The sequence below is a fragment of the Dermacentor silvarum genome, chromosome 10, assembly GCF_013339745.2.
Source record: "Dermacentor silvarum isolate Dsil-2018 chromosome 10, BIME_Dsil_1.4, whole genome shotgun sequence".
Lineage (NCBI taxonomy): Eukaryota > Metazoa > Arthropoda > Arachnida > Ixodida > Ixodidae > Dermacentor > Dermacentor silvarum.
In genome coordinates, this window is record NC_051163.1 from 88,162,149 (window position 1) to 88,180,516 (window position 18,368).

Consider the following 18,368-nt stretch of genomic DNA (forward strand, 5'->3'; position numbering starts at 1 on the left):
TCTTTAGCTGTATGACGCAAACGGGCGGAATTTTCTTCTCGACGAAGGAAGCTTACGATAGAGTCGACGTTAAGCAGATGCTTTGCAAGCATGCGCTGACCATCCACAGTCTCAGAAGAGCTCTTCATCGAGGGGGCTGCCGAGCAGAAAGTTCTCCGCTTGCATAGCCTAGCTACAGGTGGGGCCAGCCGCACGTTTTGATTTCATCATTGAGCGCACAGTTGTCATACTTTGAAAAGCCATAAGAAGCTGTAATCTGGGGTAAAAAAGAAAGTTTGTGAAAGAATCAAGAAAATATAGAAGATGAATAAAGTAGACCCCCTCCTGCTCGCGAACTAAAGTGTGCACTTTTACAATGAACTGGAAGCAATTGGTCACTAGTCTGGAAGACCGGCGCTTGTCCTCCATGAGGAAAAGAACCCCGCAAACCACTCTGTGGCAGGTCAGCCTGACAAAACTATGCTGTTCTGCTATCTTTCGAGGCTTCGGAGCTGGAAGATTCCCGTAAGGATATAATCATCGTTGTTGAGCAATTTATGTGCGAGCCTAAAAACATTTCGGTAAAAACACATCGGTAATTTGGTTTTGCGATGAACTATGCTGTTCTGCTATCTTTCGAGGCTTCTGAGCTGGAACACTCCCGAAAATATAATCATCGTTGTTGAGCAATTTATGTGCGAACCTAAAAACATTTCGGTAAAAACACATCGGTAATTTGGTTTTGCAATGAACCCTTGTAGATTTTTTGTTGTAGATTAGAATTTTGTTAAAAAGGTCTCTATATTATGCTCGCTACCAAATGTCTGTCAATATTCAAGATTTCTGAATTCATGATTTAAATTTTGGATTTTGCGCGCCAAAAGCAGTATTAAATTATGAGGCATGCCTAGTGAATAATTTTGACCACTAGGGGATCTTTAACGAGCCTCTAATGCACGGGACAAGGCCTTTGAGCATTTAGCCCCCATTTAAATGCGGCCTCGGCGGCCCGGATTTGATTCCGCAACGTCGTGCTTAGCAACGCACCCCCTATAGCCGCTATGGCAGCATGGCGGGTCCTTTCTGAATTCATACCCAGAATCCCTTCTGAAAGCCACCCGATTCTTTGCCATTCTGCCTGAGTGGACAAATTCCGCTGCCTTTAGAGGCACCATCGTGATCATCTACAACCAATTGACGTCTCCGCAAGCACTGAGGTAGCTGCTCTTCACAAACGCCACCTGTTCTCGTGAGAATACATGAGGACATTCACAGATCTTGAACTTGCAAACTCAAAAGCGCGGATAACCGTCCTACGTGTACCACCAAACACAGGGAAGCCGTAGCGTGGTAGACCGCGTTGTCTAGTTGAATTAAATTGGATTGTCCACTACTGTGCCTAAAAACAGCTTTCATACTTTCAAATTTAGTACTGAAGGGGAAGAAACTCACGGGACGGTTACAAGTTCGTAACGCGAGTGTTTGAGGTCTAGCTGTCGTGTGGGCTAGCTGTTTTGACTCCTGGTCTCAAGTTCGGTGAATCGCTTCGGGAGTTTGAAAGCACCTTTTTTTACATAACATTTCAGAACAAGCAATAATTTATAGTATTCTTCTTTTAACTACTACTCTCATCACCGATGCTCAACTGCTTGCCGGTCTTCGACGCATATGCACTGCTGCAGCTGAAAACGAAACGGCATAGCGGAAATGGCATGACGATTGCTTAGGAATACGCAGGTTTGTCTATATCTAACTATTAGATACATTGAACTAATCGTGGCGCATATTGGAAGTAATCGTTATAACCGCGCTCCAGTGTATACACTGGCGCAGCGGAAGGCGGTATGACGATGACAACGGGATGACCATTCTGAGTTGATGAAATTATGAAGAAGACATATCACGACGGCGGCACGAGGTCAAAGTGAAGATGATGAATATATCACCACGATGGCGTTATCACGATTGTAGGATAGAATTAGATGGCGAAGCTGAAATGACGATGATAGAACGAGCACGACTACATCACGACGATGATATGACAACAAATGCATGGCGACGACTCTATAAAGACGATATGACAGTGGCGTCATAACCACGATTGGATGACGACAGTATGATTACAATGGAATGACGTTGATAGATAGTAGCCTGTAACAGTAGTCAGTAAAACCGAACATCCCAATGCCGTGCACACATACGGTAGAGGCTGTATATGCGAACACTAGGCTGCGTTGTGAGACTGCGCAGATATTCGGCTTATTCTCAGATCTGGTGTTCCGTAAAAGCTTGTGGTTGTACGTCGACTGCAAGAAGACTGGCTCTGCCTAGACACGTGGAACGAGGTGTTGCCTTTGTTGGCGTTCTCAAAGAGTCGAGCTGTAGCCACGACGGCGGAAGCTGATGGAGTGGTGGCGTCATAGATCTTGTCAGAGATTGCGGCCATGCTGTCCAACCTCAGAGGCGGTGAGGACGAAGCGAAGATGCCGGAGAAATGTGGTATATCTCTACTTATTTCCGGGCTGCTGTTGCACAGCTTTGGACTTTGCGCTTGTGTCGCGTTCTTTTCCTTCTCCACGTTGAACTAAGTTTCGAGACACGCACGAACCAATGTGGGCGCTACATTCTGAGAAAATATATGCTGTCTAGGGGACCGTAAGCTTGACGAGCGCAATGCTGTTGTTTATATTCTGGATTTGCTCATTTTTCAGTTTTTAAACACTGATGAACGTATATGGACGCACACAACCAGCAAGGTAGCACAGATCCGCTGCAAGGTCGACCAAAAGTGGCTTATGCAACCGTTTCTCATTGTTTTCAACAGATCTTTGTTCATCAGCGGTCATAGGTAAGGTTTTGTGTTCCTCCGTTCTATTTTGCTTTCTTCTAAATGCATTTTCGTTGCTTATTACTAGGACAACCCATCAGCTACAGGGACAGTTTGATGGAGAGCATACAGATCGCATGACTGTCAGCCCCGCAGGTATCGTAAATTTCTGTACTGGTCACAATTCATGCAAGAAGCTTCCATCCCCTTGAAAATGCTGAAATATCGTTCATAATTACCGGAATCTTTCGCAAGCACTAATGACACCTTGCAGAGTAATGCTCATTGCGAGTCTTTACATGAACTCGAGAACCTTACGCGCGGGTCCTGAAGAACTATACAAGTCACAATGATATTTAGGCGAATTCTGGAACACGTTATGGGGGATGTGCTGGACATTTTGAAGTGTAACCTAAATAGAGACGGAATGAGAATTGCTAAACATTTGTTTTTGCGTGCTTAGAGACATTATAGAAAGCGTTTACGAAATTTTCTCGCTAACCTGGAATTATCAAGCGTGGCAGAAATTATATATTTTAGGGAATCGGGGCCATATTATCGATGACGTGCATCGAAAGTTTTGAGTCTCTAAAATAATTGCACTTTATGTAAAATATTCGTTACACGGACTTTCCTGAGTTTTGCATGTGCATTTTACAAACTGTGCAGGCAGTTTGCTCATGGTTCTTAATGAACTCAACGTGCCAAAAGTCCCCATTTTCAGGGGTAAAGGGAAATATTATCCCTGACGAATGCAAAAGGTGTCAAGAGCATCAGATAATTACAGCCTCTGGCAAAAATAAAACAAAACATTATGAAGCCAGTTCTTCAAAGCGTTATACGACCCTTAACAGATATGTTTTCAGTGTCTTCAAACAGATCTTTTTTTATTTAGGCCTTTAATATTCTTGCAAAAATATTTCAAAAGCGCGAAATTTCAAAGTACTTAAGTATAATGTGTACAACTATATAGCTAGGCAATAAATAAGGATACCACAATTCTGTTAACGTCGCCTATTAACCATTTACAGGGGGAAAATGTACCATACTCTATGCTAGCGCGTTCCTTAAAGGACCCTAATAAAGTTTTACATCCATTCATCCATACTGTAATCCGAAAAAGCTACTTAATATTAAAATGGCTGTTGCCAGAACTTATTTAGGCATTCCAAATATTTAACGTAAGCTGTGAAATGGTACCTCGCATTTGCCCACTTCAGATGCTATAAAGGCATGTCGACACTGGGGTTTCCGTCTTTCGTCATTGCAGAAGGCAATTTGGCGGCGGCTAGTTCCGCCGAGAGAGCCCTTTCTACACCGATTGGTTCCGGACCGATTATGGCCACCGCTGCTGCCGGAATCATACGCTGGGGACTAATGAGAACGTGTGTTAGACGTCTTGTAGAGCAGGCCATGCCCGCCGCTGCCAATGACGTCCCTTCTTCTTCGGCAAATGTCTCTTCTTCTCCTAAGGCAAAGCCAAAAAAATTGGAGGACGCTTAAGCTTCGGCTTTAAGAGTGGAACGAGATAGCGCTATCGGGCCCCGTTCGTAGCGCATTTTTCTTTATGGGGGCTTCACTGCACCACAGAATGTGGGAAAGCCAGCTTAGAAAGAACAAGCTTACACCGATACCGTTAAAGTTGGCTTCACTTTTAAACAGAAATGCATTGCTGGGAAGACGTTTTTGCAGGGGCAATAGAAGTTGTCATATTAAAATGTGAAGGCCCTAGCACCTTTTTTATTATTTTAATAATTGGTTGGTATCGCCCCGATGCGCGCGCGTGTCCAAAACGCATTAGGCAGGCGAAGTCCTAATTTGACCTGCCGAGGACGCGAGCGCCATCTCATTTTCGCAAGTAAACTACTCGAGCGCGCGGCTGTAGGTCTGGTATAAATCCCTGGAAAATGGGTTTGTGTTTGAGTTTCCTTATAACAGAAATATGTTTTCTCGTACAATAAAATTACCACCTTACGCCACCATACCTGTAGGTTGTGGTTAAGTCGTACTTTACCATTTTTATGGTGGATTTCACTCTGAGAAATTCAATATTTGTTTACCAAAACCTTGCAGCTTGTGGAGGGCCTGCGCGGTTGGTGTGGTTCGGGATGGTGTTCTCCGCCACGGACGCCTACGTCGCATTCCGAACCCGACGTCGGATTTTCTGCGACACGGGGCCCTTAACGCTCTCTCGTTAAAATGAGCTGGCCAGCTAAGACGCCCAGAAGTATCGCTTCGGCAGGGCGTATCTTCGCGATTGACACGGGAACAAAGCACGCAAACTCGATGCGCGGAGAAAGCTTTGGGCCGTACGGCGATACACGGTACACCCGCGCGCGAGTGCAAGTTAGTGCATACTGAGCAGAAGGCGCTAGTAGAAAAATATTGCGCAAAATTAGTTTTGAAGAATGATTCAGGAACATGTATCAAAATAATTGGGCGGCCAAAGTGCACCAGAAAGTGTACATTAAAAAAGCGGGCAAAGAATGGAGGAAAGAAAGTTGGCAGCCAGGTACAGGCTAATTGAAACTAATCAGAAATAAATTGAGAGAAACAGAGACAGCGAATTCGATGCAAAATATGGAAGCCAAAATGACCATGGAGATTTACAAGAAAGAGAAAAAAGAAAATCGAACGAAAAATGTGCACGATAACACGAAGAGAAGTGTCTTGCTATTTGAGGCACGAGCTGGTTGCCTAAGCACAAATAGATACCGGAGCAAATATCCGCAATTACTTGAGGCATCCGTATGCTGTAGCAATAATCTGGCGACCACTAAGCACATCCTAATGGAATGCGAATGAAATTCACCCAGCTAGACAGGTACGTAACGGTCATGAACTACGTACAAACGCTCATGAACGTACAACTTCCAGAAGAGCTTGGATTTAACGTAGACAGAAGTATCAACCGGTGAGCAGTCGAGATAGGCAAAAGACGTTTGGAGTATTGGTGGGGAAAAAAAGCTAGGAAGAGACTGATACGACCGGATCTATTACAGGCATAGGACAGCTGTACGAGGTAGATACAGAAGATTAGAGAGAGGTATACAAGAATGATAGAATAAAAGGCATTGATAGCATACCGGAGTTACTCAAGCAGGCTAGGTGACGATTTTTTCCCGCCCCGTTTCAAAGGGGATGCCAGTAGATTATCATCACCATCACCATATGCGCACCGCTTTTCTTTTTTTTTTCGTGGTCTCGAGCGCTCCGGCAGTGCGGTGGGCAAGCAGTTTGAACGACACGGCATTTCGGCGGCATGAGCGTTCCGGTCGCTGCGCAGCCGAATGACACCAGTCTGAACTAGGCATCACATATGTATTTCACACATTCGCGATATTTGGTTGCAGTGCACAGTTGCAAATTTGTAAATTTCGTGCTCATTTTTATTTGTTGATTGTTGGTAATTGTTGTAAGAACATTAGGGTAACAAATCGAAATTTACGCTTGCTAGAATTCAACTTTGTCTCTACACTACTACAAATATCATTCAACTCGGATCAGCAGTTGTCTCAAGAACAATTTTTAGGTTAATTATTATACACGCATTTAAATAGGAAAATTGGACTTGGCTGAAAGCTAGAACTTCCTGTGAAGAGTAAAACGCGGTGAAACGTTATTGTTCCCGCGGTAAATGGAAGCTTTGAATATAACACTCAACGCTCGTTTTTTTTCCTACTTTAATCCGTTGCACTAGCACCATGGCAATTTTACACAGTTTCATCCAGTAAACTAATTAAATTAACTAGGGACTCCGTTTCTACCTATTTAGCATAAGGGGAACGTCATGAGTAATATGTAAATGTACCGGTTGATTAACCTTTGCAGTACATTACGATTGCCCACATTGTGCTGCTCCATCTGCCGGCCTCCTTGACGGCAGCATATGTCGGCTTTATCAACGGCATATATTTGAGGCGACGCTCTGGGAGAAGGGTAACTGCCACCAAAACCAAACATGATGATGAAAATGAGTTTCGTCCGATAGGCAAAGGATTTGTGGGAACAGAAGACTCGCAACAAGTAACCATTTATTCGTCGGGCAACTACGCTGATGTTGCGGCCATGGTGTCGAGCTTCTTCTTCTTCCTGTTCTGCGGACGCCAAGCGCACTGTCCACTACATGGCTCCCCCCCCCCCCCCCCTAGCGATGAAGGCATTGCCGTCGAGCGGTTTATCTGCTTCAGATGGTGTTGCCAGCCTCCATGTGAGCTGGCTTCAAACGGTCTATAGATATCGTCTCTTCGCGTCCGTTAACAAGGAGAGTGAAGTACTTAGGATCGCGCTTCAGGACTTCAAAAGGACCGTCGTAAGGTGCTTGTAGTGGAGTGCGAGTGGCATCGTGGCGGATGAAGACATGGCTAGTATGAAGTAATGCAGGGCTTATGTACATGGTCTTGCAATCCTGACGAAGCGGTGGTGGTATGACAGTAGCCATAGTGGTTCCCAGGCGGTCGGCGTAAGAGTGTAGCTCAGCTGATGTCCGTTCCGAGGCAAAGAACTCGCCGGGTACGCGAAGTGTCGTGCCGAAAACCAGCTCTGCGGATGAACACTGTGTGTCTTCTTTCACCACGGTGCGAAGACCTAGTAGAACCAGAGGCAGGCGCTCTGTCCATGGAATTGTTGAGTCCTGCGCACGCAGTGATGCCTTCAGTTGACGGTGGAAGCGTTCCACCATGCCGTTGGAACTGGGGTGGTAAGCCGTGGTTCGTATGTGTGTTACGCCTAGAAGGTGGGAGAGAGCCCGAAAGAGGGACGATTCGAATTGTCTCCATCGGTCTGTCGTTATGGTGTGTGGGACGCCATAACGAGCGATCCAGGTGTGCACAAGAGCCTGTGCAACAGATTCTGCAGCGATGTTGCTTATCGGCGTTGCTTCCGGCCAGCGGGTAAATCTGTCGATACATGTGAGTATGTAACGTTGGTTCGCGGACGGTAGTAGCGGACCCACAATGTCGACGTGAACATGGCCAAAACAAACGTCTGGTGGTGGAAAATGACCCGGCGCGCTCATGGTGTGTCTGTTGACCTTGGCACGCTGGCATTGGATACACAACCGCGCCCAGCAACGGACATCAGCATTCATACGGGGCCAAAGGTAGCGGGAGGTGACAAGACGTTGCGTAGCTCGCACTCCTGGGTGCGATAAGGAGTGTAGAGCGTCGAAGACCTGTCGTCGGAATTCTTGTGGGACAAAGGGTCGTGGCCTACTTTACGGTCGTGGCAAATGACGGTATAGTCGCAGCCAGGTAGTAAGACCTCTTCGAAGCTCAGGGAGTTGTTCGCAGTTCGGAGTGTCGGAAGTTCGGGGTCATTGCGCTGAGCAGTAGCTAGGCGCATGAAGTCGATGCCGGAACGAGCGACTTGAGTTGCGTTGATGTGAATCCGTGACAGGGCGTCAGCAACGGGATTGTTGGCACCACTGATATGTCGAATGTCGGTAGTGAACTCGGCAATATAGGCAAGCTGGCGAATTTCACGTGGCGTGTGTGAGGAACTGTTGGAAGTAATAGCATAAATCAGTGGCTTGTGGTCGGTGAGAATAAAGAACCGGCGACCTTCGAGGTTATGACGGAAGTGGCGGACTGCGAGGTAGATTGCCAGGAGTTCGCGGCCGAAAGTGCTGTAGCGAGTTTCTTGCACTGTCAGCTTCCTCGAGAAGAAAGGTATGGGTTGCCAAGCATTGTCAACCAGCTGTTGAAGAACGGCGCCAACAGTTATGTCGGAGGCGTCCACCATAACGGAAATGGGCGCATCTGGCTTCGGGTGTGCTAGAAGAGTGGCGGAAGCGAGACCATTTTTGGCAGTGGCAAAAGCACTTTAGGCAGAACTCGTCCATAGTAGAGGCGTGTTTGCTTGGGGCTTTTTTGAGAGCAGACTGTGCAGCGGCTGCAAGATGGATGCACAACGAGGAATGAAACGGCGGTAATAATTGATGAGGCCCAGAAAATGCCGCAATTTCTTTGTGGTCGACGGTTGCGGGTAATCTTTAATGACTTGAACGCGGAGTGAGACGGGCTGGATGCCACGTTGATCAATTCGATGCCCGAGGAAATCGAGGGAATCGACGCCAAACTCGCTCTTCGAGACGTTGATAACGAGGCCGTATTGACGGAGACGTTCGAAGACCTTACGCAGGTCCGATTAATGTTCCGCAGCAGATCGGCTGAAAACGAGAATGTCGTCTAAATAGACGAAACAAGTCAGCCCACGTAGCACTTGGTCAACGAACCACTGAAATGTTTGAGCAGCATTTCTGAGAACGAAGGGCATGCGGAGGTATTCAAACATGCCGAATGGTGTGATGATTGCGGTTTTAGAAATGTCGGAAGGCTCCACAGGCATCTGATGGTAAGCTTTAACTAGATCCACTTTGCTGAATATGCAGCAACCGTGAAGCGAAGCGGTGAAGTCGTGAATGTGAGGAATAGGATACCGGTCGGTAATCGTCACTTTGTTTAACGCGCGGTAATCTCCGCATGGCCTCCAATTACCTGTCTTCTTTGGAACTATGTGTAAAGCGGACGCCCAAGGGCGAGCTGAAGGCCGAACGAAACCCAAGTCGAGCATGTGATCGAATTCTTGTTTTGCAATTTTTAGGCGGTCAGTTGCTAAGCGGCGTGGTCGGGCATATACTGGTGGTCCTTTCGTGACAATGTGGTGCGTGACCTTGTGCAGGATTGGGCGATCAGGAGAGGGGGGTTGAAATAACTCTGGAAATTCTTGTAGGATGGTGGACCAAGGTGTCAATACCTGGGTGTGTGCTTGTAGGTGACGCAAGGGCGGTGCAGTTGTGGTGATGCCTTGTACCGACAGGTTTGTCTTGGAGTCCAGCAGGCGGCATAGGCGTAGATCGACAACGAAGTTGAACTTCCACAAAAAATCGGCACCGATGATGGGGCCGCGGACGTCGGCGACGGTGAATAGCCATCGAAAGGGACGCTGCAGTCCGAGATGAAGAGTCACTGATTTCTGGCCATACGTTCTAATATTAGAGCCATTGACCGCAGTGAGAAAGGACGTGTCGTGGCGATGTCGTCTTCGGTCGTGAAAGGTAGGCGGAAGCACACTAATTTCTGCGCCAGCGTCTACAAGGTAGCGAACTTTGGTTACGCGGTCGGTGACATAGAAAAGACGGCTTGACCTAGGGCCGCTGGCACTTGCCGTCATCAGTGACTGGCCTGATCGTTTCCCGAAAAGTTACATGGTGGACGGCACTGACGTGCACGTGTGCCGTATCGGGCATGGTACCAACAAATAGCGGCAGTGGAATAGCGGGAGTTGCTTTGTCTGGGCGTGCGATGACGTGACCGGTCTCTACCCACAGAGAAACGCAAAGTAGCTAGCTCAGTAGTTAGTTGATGCACTTGCGAGGCAAGCTGTGCGTTTGAGGAGCTGAGTTCGTCAAAGCGCTGCTGTAATTGTAACGGACTCGAGACGGGCGCCTGACAACGGTCGATGGCAGATACGAAAGGATGGGAAGCATCTATGATCCGGTCTGCCGTTGTTGCTAAGTCTTCAATGGAGGTTGCCGCAGGGGAGGCACATAAAATCATCCGTACCTGATTCGGTAGACGCTGAAGGAAGAGCACGCGGACGATTTTTGAGTCCGTTGAAGATGAATTGCCTCCGAGTAGCAGGGTCATGTGCCGAAGCAGTTTGGTCGGCTTTCGGTCGCCAAGTTCCTCCGATGATAGAAGCTGTTGAATTCGTCGTGACTCGGAGTCAGTCGTGCGTCGATGTAACTCCCGTTTGAGGATGTCGTAGGGGTTGTCGGGTGGGGGAGTGAGCAAAACGTCGTGGATCAAAGCTGTGCTGGTCGGGCTGAGCGCACTCACAACATAGTCGTACTTGGCCGTCTGCGATGTGATGCGGTGATGCCGGAACTGCGCTTCGATATGGACAAACCAGAGCTCACTATCTGCGGGCCAGAACTCGGGAAGCTTGATTGTAGCGATGGAAGGTGTGGCATTGTCTTGGGAGTTCGATTCCATGGCGTCGAAGAGAAGCGGCGGACGAATAGTTGCGATGCGGGATCACGTCCAAGGTCACCAACTTGTGGGAACAGAAGACTCGGAACAAGTAACCATTTATTCGTCGGGGGCAACTACGCTGATGTTGCGGCCATGGTGTCGAGCTTCTTCTTCTTCTTGTTCTGCGGACGCCAAGCGCACTGTCCACTACACATTCATAGCGGTAACAAAGTATTAGACAACTACATGAAGTAAATAAAGCTTGTATTTTTATCGGCAGTGCGAATTTCAGTACAGATTCGCTCACTAATTAATTTTGCAAGCATGGTGTTAGGCGCGCATAGGACAAACCTGAACAAGCCTCACTCGATGATCGCGAAGAAGGGCTGCCTCCAAGGTGGCGTGGCGAAGCGCGCCGGCTTCGGAGAGCGAGCTCTTCGTGCCGCATCTTGCCTCAATGTGACCTCCAACAGTAAGCCTGCGAATGACAGCTCACATGATGCTTTGCACCCGCCGCACATTACCTTCAAGATACAGCGCGCAAGTCGCCTATTCCCTCAGACGCATGGATAGATATGAGGAGTTATGGGCGTTAGAGGCGAAGACGCACGCTCACCTGCCCCCTAGCGCACGCCTAAACAAGTTACTGCACGCTGAACCATGCTTCTCGCCTCACCGTCACATGCTTTACCTCGCACCCATAGCATATACGCCGCGGTGGCGCCATGTGGTCGCACGTGGACTTTATACGGAAATTATTGGCAACAAAAAATCGCTTTAAGTGTCGATATAATTGCCGTCTCAATAAAATAAGAGGAACAATATGACGAATGGTCATCCAAAGTATGTGCTTGAAAGTGCTTGAAAGCATGAGTCAGCAGTTATCTACCAAGTTTCTCAGTGTCCTTGGGTACGTGACACTAAGCTTATTTTCAGTACCTAAATGGCTTGCATTTTAGTGCTGATTCGCGGGAGAAGTTGAAGCTTTCGGGCTTAATTATGATCGTGATAGATGCCCAGTTATTGTTTTCTGCCTACTTAAATGCATTCCCCAAGAAACCTGTTTTGTTTGCCCGTATCCTTGCTGAATAAATAAGACACTTTTTTCGCGTTTTGGGCAATAAAGGGCACGTTATTGGTGATGTGCAGAAAAGTGCGAAGTGTTCGGTATAATTGCATTTCTTCTTGTAAATAACGTGCACAGGCGCTCAAGAGATATATTAGGCGTGTTTTACGAGGAATGCAGACTTTAGCCAGCTATCCCGGACAACTATGACTGCTACCTGGCGAAATTTCCTAAAAATAGGGGGAATATAATGGAGAACGCGCTTGCCGAGGTAAATTTGCTTGTATAAGCTGCATATTTTGCTAAAAGAAGTGTAGGTATCATCGCAGTGGCGCACGATAAACGTTTTGTAGGTGCTGCTGGGCGTATATGAGTATTGGGTATAGAAATGCGTGGGCGTAACCGAATACAGAACTGACATTATTTCACGCATTACAAATCTTACATGCTTAATTTACGATACAGCTAGGAGGGTCCTACGGCCTATCGTTGCAATCGTGCTCGCTTCCGATTCGTAGCGACCACGTCATGGTCAGAATTGATGGGCACGAATGAAAGTCTCTTTAAACAGTTCACATTCACTTCGTATTAAACACGGGGGCACGATAGCCGAGGAACTGACGGATTGCTGACACCAATTGCACACTTGCAAGCCTTATAATTCCTAACGAGCACAGGTTTGATATTTATGGAATACACTTACTAAGGTTGAGTGAGCTCTCTCAAGCGCGGCCACTGCCGTTCGAACCGACAAATATACTGCGGAGCTATACTTTTCTGAACGATAAGGGAAAGGGTAATTTTAGCTCCGGCTGCATCATGCGCGCCGCGATTATGTCTCCATTTGTGTTCGCGACCCATGCATGATCGAGTAATGGTTTTTGTTCTCCATACAGCGATACCAACGCAAGGCACGTAGCGAGAACCGTTGCAAATATATAAGCGATAAAAGTTTTACACGTTTTAGTTACATGCGGTTTCAGCAAGCGACCACCTATGCTGACCAAACTGAAAGACATTTCGCGCCAAATTCTTCATGAAGTGCTTTGAAGTGTCGGTCACTTTCACCAAGTAGGGCGGCCTTTTGTGCTAAAGCCGCTTCAGTGCCGCAAGGGTCATAAGTGCAGTTTGCACAAATGCTGCCGTGTGCTCACGATGCTCTGGATCACACAGTTGCGACGCCTGTCGTGCAGAAAACCAAAAGCGCGCAAAATGTCAAGGCTGTCACGATGTATTTTCATAGGATTGCCCGCATGTGAAAAAGGCGATAAATGCCTTGAGGCAAATAATCAGAGATGCTTCATTGCTCAGGGAGGCTGCCGCTAAGGTGCGACGTCGGCGATCACATTGCCGGAGATCTTCTAGGAAATACACTGCTATTGCTAAGGATGCACCACGTCCACTGACAGTCCACACACTTCCACAGACAATTAGCAATACTGTGACGGATTTCGGTGGACTAAAGACAGACAGGGACAAGTCGCATGTTTAAGACAAACATTTATAATTCAAAAAATACGCGACAAAGAAACAGCACAAAACAAACAATTTGCAGCACGAGTTAATTATAGAAAATCCCCAGAGTCCTCAGATATTAAAATTCATAAGTCCAAAGTATTTACATTAAGTTCCTCGACGTGGCCACGTCACGTCGTCGTCGCGGCTTCCGGCGACACGTTGTTGGGCCCGCCGATTCGTCGTAGAGTCGGCATCGCTGATTCCGACGTGCGGCCCTCGGTTGAGCTGGTCAGGAGGTCAGGATGGTGGGGTGACCGAGGCGCCTGGATCGCCCGGTAAACTCCGCAAGCCTTGCGGATCGTAGCCGCAGGGAATCCGAGAAGCAGCGCCGTCAGCCCGTAGCTGCGGCTTCCGATAGGGCGTTCGCTCAGCTCGCGGGTCATGACCGCGGCAGCTGAATCACAGCTTCCATTGGGTTGCCGCCGTCTCCGCGATCCACCCGTCCTGTTCAGCCTCCAGCTCATTCTGCCCCTCGTCGTCACAGAGCGTCGCAGGGCTGCTCTCTTCGGCTACGTGTCTCTTCTCCCATTGGCCACGTAGCTGCGCGTGCACTTTTGCGCTTCTTCTGCTTTCATGTTTTATTCCTTTTATTCAAACGCTCTTATTTTCTAACTTCTTTCTTTATTTCTGCCACCAATTCCACGTTTCTTCTTGTTCTCTTCTTATATTCTGATTTTTCTTCTTTCTTTCTTCCTTTATTGGCTCATGACAAATACTAGCAGCGAGGATCCTAAGCAGAAAGTCTTTAATATCATTGCCTCATGCGAGGAGTGGCCACTGTTGCCACAGCTAGACCAACCAGTAGAGCAGCAACATGGAGCAAGCTCGCTGAAACATGCTTCCCCTTCGGACAGCAGCCAAGACGTCAAGTTGTCACCATGATAAGGGCCCTTATGAACACACGCTTCGAGTGCTACTGACTGCCATACGCACTCCTGCGGCTCGAGGTGCGCTTCAAATACTGGATGCGCTGAATGCTATACTGTCCAGTCTTAAAAAGCACCAGAGCTGCTCCTCTGCACTTGTTCCTTAGAGAAGTCAAGAAACCGTCTACCTTCCTGTGGGATGGCAGTGGCCTTAAATCCCGTATTTCGGACTTTCATACCTTTGTTTTTAAGAAAAAATTTCCAATCATCGTCACTTGTGAGCTAAACATTGAGAGCGCCATCCGCCAACAGGATAGGAAGCTTTCATGTCTGGCACCTGTAGCGACCGCAGCAACGTCATCGTTTATGTCAGAGGTGATTTCAGATATGTTTTACACCCAGTGGCACGTTATGACGACAATCAGTACCGTAAAATTCAAGAACGTCACACTCACGCTCGTAGGGCCTACATTTCACCTTTGAGCCAATTTAACAACGCAAGACTAAATGCAATTTAGAAGCGACACCGGGACCACGAATTGTTACCGGCGGTTTCAATGCGCATCATCCGCTATGGGGAAGCTTAAATATGGATTGCCGAGGACGACGTGTACTATCCTTCCCGTCGAGCCATGAACTCTACTGCCTAAATGATGACAGTCCCACGTTTCTGCGGGCATTGAAATGCAGCAGCTGCCTGGACACAACTTTTGTTTCAAGATCCTTCAGTAGCAGCGTGAAATGGTTTCCGGACAAAGAACCGCATGGTAGTGACCATGTTCCAACATATGTTAAAATAGAAGGCATAGGCAAGTCATGCCCTACCACAGTCATTCAACGCATCGACTGGCCGAAATACACACTCCTCATCATGAAGATGTCTCAAAAGACTCAGCACTGTCTACCTGGAAACATCGAGGAGCTAATTAACGACGCTGCTCAAACAGCCACAAGCGTGTTTAGGCCTGTACCTAAATTTTCTGAATTCGAAGCGGAATTGGAGCAGCTCCGAGCAATTCGCCGTTGCGGGGAACGACAGTACAGGCGCACCAAGTCCATGTATCATTTAAGGGTGGTGAGTTGCATACAGAAGGAGGTCCAGCGTCGGATCTTACTGGGGTCTCTAAGACTGAAGACTTTCTTTGATCCCCTTGACTCACATAAACCGCTGTCACATATATGGAGAACGCTGGGCGGTATTCCAACATCACCGAAACAACCCTACTGCTTCAAATGCCTGGCTCTCTGCCAAAGTCGCCGAGAGACCCACGTAGCGGAGGGCGTCTGTTCGAAGGTTGTTGGCGTTGTGGTGCTGGGTGTTGTCTCGAACCCGGTTTCATCTGGTGGCGTGGCGGAGGCTTCGGGTTGAAGAAATCCGAAGCTCGAAAGTTGGGAAAACGAAAACTAACAGGTTTACTGACACTTGCCCAAACTTATTTACATACTCGAATAGGTAATAGGCATTGCCCAGAGCAGGTTTTTCTTCGCATCGTTTTGTGACACCCCTGTTCAAAACTCTTCATCCAGGCGGTAGCCAATCACACACAGGTCACAACCTACCAGGAGGACAGGCAATCAATAAGCACGATCAACTCTCCCAGGCCGACTATTGGTGGACGACCCCGCAAAGTTCCAGCGGGCGCAAATGTGGGGGCAATGTGTGGCCGCGGCAATCGGAGAAGAAATCTTTTACTCCGAACTGTTTTACTACGCTGCTTATCGGTAAGGCAGGCACCCATTGTCGGCGGCTTTCTTCCGGGAAACGTCCATGAGCCGTTCGCGTTGTCTCCGCCTCCTCCGGAGCGTCAACTCTCTCTTCCCTTTGTGGCGCTTCTTCCTTCACGAGGGAAGCTCCGTTTCGGGGTAATTACCAGCGCCCAGCAGCGCGTTGGTACTGTCCTCCGACTATCTTCCCAGCGTTGTTCTCACATTCAACTCTGGCGCGTGACAAACCGTATGTTGTCTACTGCAGTTACAACACTGGTCAACCACCCTCGTTCGCTGCACATGATCCCCTTGACGTTCCCATCTCGCGGCAATCCCGTATGGACAATCTGTTTTCCATCGAGGATTTGAAAGATTCATTGGCAGCGTGGAGACGTTCCTCATCGTCTGGGCCTGACGGCGTGACTTACACCGCTCTTGGCAACCTTGGTCAAACAGCCAGGCATGCTCTTCTCGACGTGTACAACAATTCATGGCGTGAAGGAGAGGTTCCTGTTGCATGGAAGTCCAGCTGCCTGGTGCCTATGCTCAAACCAGGCAAATAACCCCTAGATGTGGCGTCTTATCGTCCCACTGCTCTCGCTACTGACCTAGGAAAAGTGATGGAGGGTATGATGCTGACACGTCTAGAGTGTTATCTAGAACAGTAGGAGCTATGTACCCTGACGCTGTGGCAGGCTTCTGACGCGGACGCTCTTATAGTGTCATAAATATTGTCACGGGACTATTCCCATGCTCTTATACGTTTACGGGACAATGTTGTCTTCCTGCGGTGAATTTCGGACTGTGCTCACAAGTGCTCCCGAAGGGCATTTTCCCAGTTATACTGACGCCCTCCTACGAGTACATTATCTCGGCCTTGTCTCCACCTGATGTTGCTCGCTCATGTACCGCCGATATCCCGTCTGCTTCACGAGATTTGTATCCTACCGACCTGAACAAAATTATCGCTCCAGACCATTCGCCCCACTAAGCTGACGATCTCCTTCGCCTCATCTCCTCTTATCGCGACGTCTTTGACCTTTGTGACCGTCCTCTGGATCAAACCTGCGCTGTCAAGCACCGCATAAACACTCGCGATGCCCACCGACGACCATTCCGAGTATCTCCAGCTGAGCGCCACATCAGTCAAAAGGAGGTCGACAAGATGCTCACCAAAGATATAATCGAGCCTTCCTGCAGACCTTGGGCTTCTCCTGTGGTTCTGGTTAAAAAGAAAGACGACAGTTGGATATTTTGCGTAGACTACCGGCATCTTAACAAGATCACGAAAAAAGACGTGTACCCGCTCCCCCGCACAGATGACGCCCTGAATTGCCTTCATGGCACCAAGTATCTTTCTGCAATCGACCTTCAGTCAGGGTACTGGGACATAGCCGTCGATGACATTGACCGTGAGAAGATCGCTTTTGTTACCCCTGACGGCCTTTATCAGTTTAAAGTAATGCCCTTCGGCTTATGCAACGCCCGGCCAACTTCGAACGCATAATCGACATTCTCTTAAATGGTTTTAATGGTCTATTTGCCTGTGTTATCTTGATGCCGTCATTGTATTTTCTGCGACACTTGAAACGCATCTCGACCAATTTTCCTCTATCTGTGTTTCCCAAAGCCGGTCTGCAACTTAATTCATCTAAGTGCCACTTCGTACGTAAGCAACTTATTATGCTGGGTCATCTCGTCGACTCAACCGGTGTTCGCCCCGACCCTGACAAAGTTCGAGCTGTGCAGCAGTTCCCCGTTCCAACTTGCACAAAGGAAGTTCGTAGCTTTCTGGCCCTATACTCCTACTTCCGTCGTTTTGTCAAGGATTTCGCGGAAATCGCACACCCTCTCACAAATTTACTGAAGAAAGGTGTCTTGTTTTATTGGGGAGCTGGCCAGGCGGCCGCCTTCTCTACCCTGATCACATCGCTCACTACACCACCTGTCCTGGCTCATTTCGACTGCTCGCTCCAACAGAACTCCTTACCGATGCCAGTTGCCACAGAATCGGCGCTGTTTTGGTCCTGTATCAGAATGGGCATGCCCGTGTCTTCTATGTATCCTATGTGTCTCCTGTGCCAGCCGTCTCCTTTCCGCAGCCGAACAGAACTACTCCATCACAGAACGGGAGTGTCTTGCTCTCGTTTGGGCCATGGGCAAATTCCGCCCCTACTTACATGGCCGGCATTTCACCGTCACTACAGATCACCACGCACATTGCTGGCTTTCGTCTCTTAAAGATCGCACAGGGCGTCTTGGGCGCTGGGCACTGCGGCTCCAAGAGTACAGCTACTCTGTTTATTATAAGTATGGCCGATTGCACAATGACACTGACGAAATGGGAAGCATCCGATGACACGGATGCCTGTATACTCTCGCTCTCCACTTTAAGCCACATCCGGGATGAACAGCTGCGTGATCCCATC

At 48.2% G+C, this 18,368-nt stretch overlaps 1 protein-coding gene across 1 annotated transcript in view; it reads left to right on the forward strand.

The window, feature by feature from the left end:
- Positions 1-18,368, forward strand: part of LOC125940904 (uncharacterized) — a 43,593-nt gene that overhangs the window by 14,190 nt on the left and 11,035 nt on the right. The window contains exons 2-3 of the mRNA XM_049657571.1: positions 2,691-2,827; positions 2,895-2,962. Coding sequence (XP_049513528.1) covers positions 2,691-2,827; positions 2,895-2,962 — 205 coding nt within the window. The remainder of the gene's footprint in view (positions 1-2,690; positions 2,828-2,894; positions 2,963-18,368) is intronic.